Genomic DNA, 3,262 nt, shown 5'->3' on the forward strand with positions numbered 1-3,262 from the left:
AAAAAAAAATTTATGTCTATGTCAGCTGTCAATCAAAGATATTCCCAGAGCAAGTTTTCAACCTTCAGGCAGATTTATGGCAGTTTAAAATGGGTGGTACCTAAGCTGAAATTTATAATTATTCCAATCAAATTATTGCTGAGCTACAAAATGTAATTAACAAATTTAATTGGAAGATAAATTAAATGTATATTTTTATTCCATTTTGTCGGATGCAAAAGTTGTAATCTGTCTCCAGTAACCTGTGAGAAAATGTTATTTTTAAAATGTCAAATTTTGTTTTGTTTCTTGTGCTTTAGGAATATAAAAGATACTTACGAGTAAAAAAGATTATAAAGGAACACAAGATTTTTGTTTGCAACATCTCTACTCTGAAGAGTAACAGTTGGAATCAAAAGAGACACCAGAATGAATTGTTGCTCATTGCTACCTTTTATGATGGGAATTGATCTCCTATGGCCTTGCCTCACAGCAACAGAAAACTCTAAAACAGAAAATGTTAAGCAGCCAGTGGGATCTCATTTGAGAGTGAAGCGTGTCTGGCTGTGGAACCATTTTTTTGTACCAGAGGAATTGAATGAGAAAAGTGTTCACATTGGCCGGGTACTTATTGTCTAAATGTGTTATAGTAAATAGCCTTGTAACAGTCTAAATAAACAAGTTGGGGAAGTTTGGGTGTTTGATAAGTTCTACATTTTTGCAGCGGAACCATTAGAAAGCCTCAAACACCAGCATAATTAATTGTTTCACATTTGCAAGCACCTAAAACATCCGCTAAGAACTTGAGGAAGACGGACAGCACTGGTTTTCAAATTTCAGTTTAGTCGCTCATATGAAAATGCAGCCCTCATTTATCAACATCTGTAAACTTGATGGTGTTATTTTTGGTAATGGATCAAAGCAGCCACACGAAGACAAATGTAACTTGCCAACAGTATTTAGCCTGATTTTCTGTTCTGCTAAGTAGTTGTTGATTTACCCCTCATTCATTTTTAATGAAGCAGATTAATACCATATCCTTTTACAGTTAAGTAGCTTCAGGAAACTACACACTTCATTTGATTAGTGAAGTTGAAGTAAAAAGAATAATTATTTTCACTTAGAAGAATATATTTTAAGAAAATTTTCTTAATGAGACAGAATCTCTCCTATTTATGTTTTTGGTTTTTATTATTATTTGGTTTTCTTTAAACAGAGGTAATTACAATATCATGTCCTTTTTCATAAGACTCTTTTTCCAGATGAATGAAATGAAGTAAGTTTAACCGCTAATTAACTGGCACTAAAATTTAATTGGGCCCAAAGGGTGAAGCACTCAAAATTCATTAACTCTCTCTTGCTAGCCCGTTCAGGAAAGCTGCCGTGTTAGCACGGTGTCTAGTTTCTATGGAAGTTCACCTGCCTGCCAAATGTATATGAGAACACTTGACCAAAGGCTTAGATTAGGATTTTAGGCCAAGATTTTAAAACACTTATAGGGTGTATGTGTGTGTGTATGTGCACACCTGCTGAAAGTAATATTTCCCATCCCTTTTTATTTTTGAAGATTATTGCAGGTAGATCACATCATACATATGGATGCATAAATGAGGTCCTCTAGTTAACTGTCTGCTAGCTTAGTATGAGTCTCTTTAGCTGTGTTCACAGTGAACTCCACAAAGCACCATATGCTCTCCTGTCACTGAACAGGCTGACAGGCTAACATCAGCTGGGGACTTTTAGTAAATAAGGTGCTTCAGGGAAGTGCATCAGTGTGATGGAACAAAGACTGCTTCTGTGGTTGTCACTTATTCTCTAGTTTGTTTCTGAGCCTTGCACAAATCTCCTTTTAGCTCATTTCACGTAGTGATTAGTTTTGCCTATTTTTTCATTCTATGAAAATATTTATGAAAATACTCTAACAGATGCCTTCCCTCTGAACAACCTCATTAGGCTTAAATAACATACAGATAATTGGTTTAAAGGAGAGCAATAATAGATGTTTAGGTGCTTGTAATTAAAGAGCTAGTAAAGATAAAATGTAGCTGATATATTCAAGACAACCCTGTTTTTGATCCATTTATAAAGAGATTAAGATTGAGAAGTACAATTAAGTAAAAATTTAAAGTGGTACTGGTTTGTTAAATTGATAATAGTTGCCTAATTGAGAAAATATTCTTCGAATAGAAGTATAGAAAATTTTATAATATTAGAGTTCATGAGATTGAAATGTGCTTAACATATACATTTCGTGATCCTAAGAGACAGGTGTTCAAATAAATTTTCTTTCTTTCTTAAATCTGGGTCCTTAAAAACAAGCTCACTGATACTTGAAAATTTCATTGTAAATATACTTGGAATACATTTATTCATTACTAAATTTTTATGTCAACATTATGGCATAGAGAATTCCTTTTCATTTTATGAGTAATTAAGGAGTATCAAATTAAAAGAGCTATAGCCAGAAAGTCAATCTGGATGTTATTTTTCTCAATTTTTTTCCTTTATTACACAGCACTGGTATCCAACACATTAATGCTAAATTAGTTGTCTTAATGCTAAATTAATTGTCTTAAGTATCTTCCGACTTTCTCCACAATCACATAGAAAAATTTACTAATTAGTCCCAAATAATAAGTTGTAACTTGGCCATCAGAAAAATTGTTAATTTGTTTAGAATTGTATTTCATGATTAACTTTGTAAACTTTTAGAAAAGCTTTTACTTTGAAGAAGAGCATATTCATAAGCAGAGAATCAAAAAACAGGAATACACAATAGTTAATGTATCATGGCATGCTTCTTCTCTGTGTAAAAATAATTTAGATATGAAAAACCATGTGAACAATTTAAGTATATTAAAATGAAACTTGATTTTCTCATATAAATTCAAAATTCTAAAATAATTAGTCAACACTATGAGTAATGAACAAATTTACTTTGCTTTTTAATTATGAAAAGAGTGATAGCACAGGAAGAAAACATATATGAGAATTAAGTAGAATATGTTGGGAAGAAAGAGATTTATAGCTTCCGGTTAAAATTTAGGGGGCACAGTTTATGTTACATAGATGTTATTAGGGGAGGATTTGGGATTAGATAGGCCTGTGGTCTAAATCATAAATCCATACAAAAATCATATGATTCTGGGAAGGATCTTAAAATTTTCAGTCTCACTTTCCCTCTGTATGGAATTAATTGATTACATGAGTATTAGCAATCTCATAAAGTTGTTGTAAGGATTATGTGAGATAATGAATATAAAGCAATTTGTGGATTTTTGGC

General features: G+C 32.2%; 1 protein-coding gene across 2 annotated transcripts in view; it reads left to right on the top strand.

The window, feature by feature from the left end:
- Positions 1-398: 398 nt before the first annotated feature.
- The window catches only part of CDH19 (cadherin 19, type 2), a 61,749-nt gene continuing 58,885 nt past the window's right edge, over positions 399-3,262 (top strand). For both annotated transcript variants that reach the window (XM_008579256.1, XM_008579258.1), the window contains exon 1: positions 399-603. In XM_008579256.1, the coding sequence (XP_008577478.1) occupies positions 409-603 (195 nt within the window). In that variant the 5' untranslated portion in view covers positions 399-408. The remainder of the gene's footprint in view (positions 604-3,262) is intronic.

Source organism: Galeopterus variegatus, unplaced genomic scaffold (genome assembly GCF_000696425.1).
Source record: "Galeopterus variegatus unplaced genomic scaffold, G_variegatus-3.0.2 Scaffold1843, whole genome shotgun sequence".
NCBI classification, from domain to species: domain Eukaryota; kingdom Metazoa; phylum Chordata; class Mammalia; order Dermoptera; family Cynocephalidae; genus Galeopterus; species Galeopterus variegatus.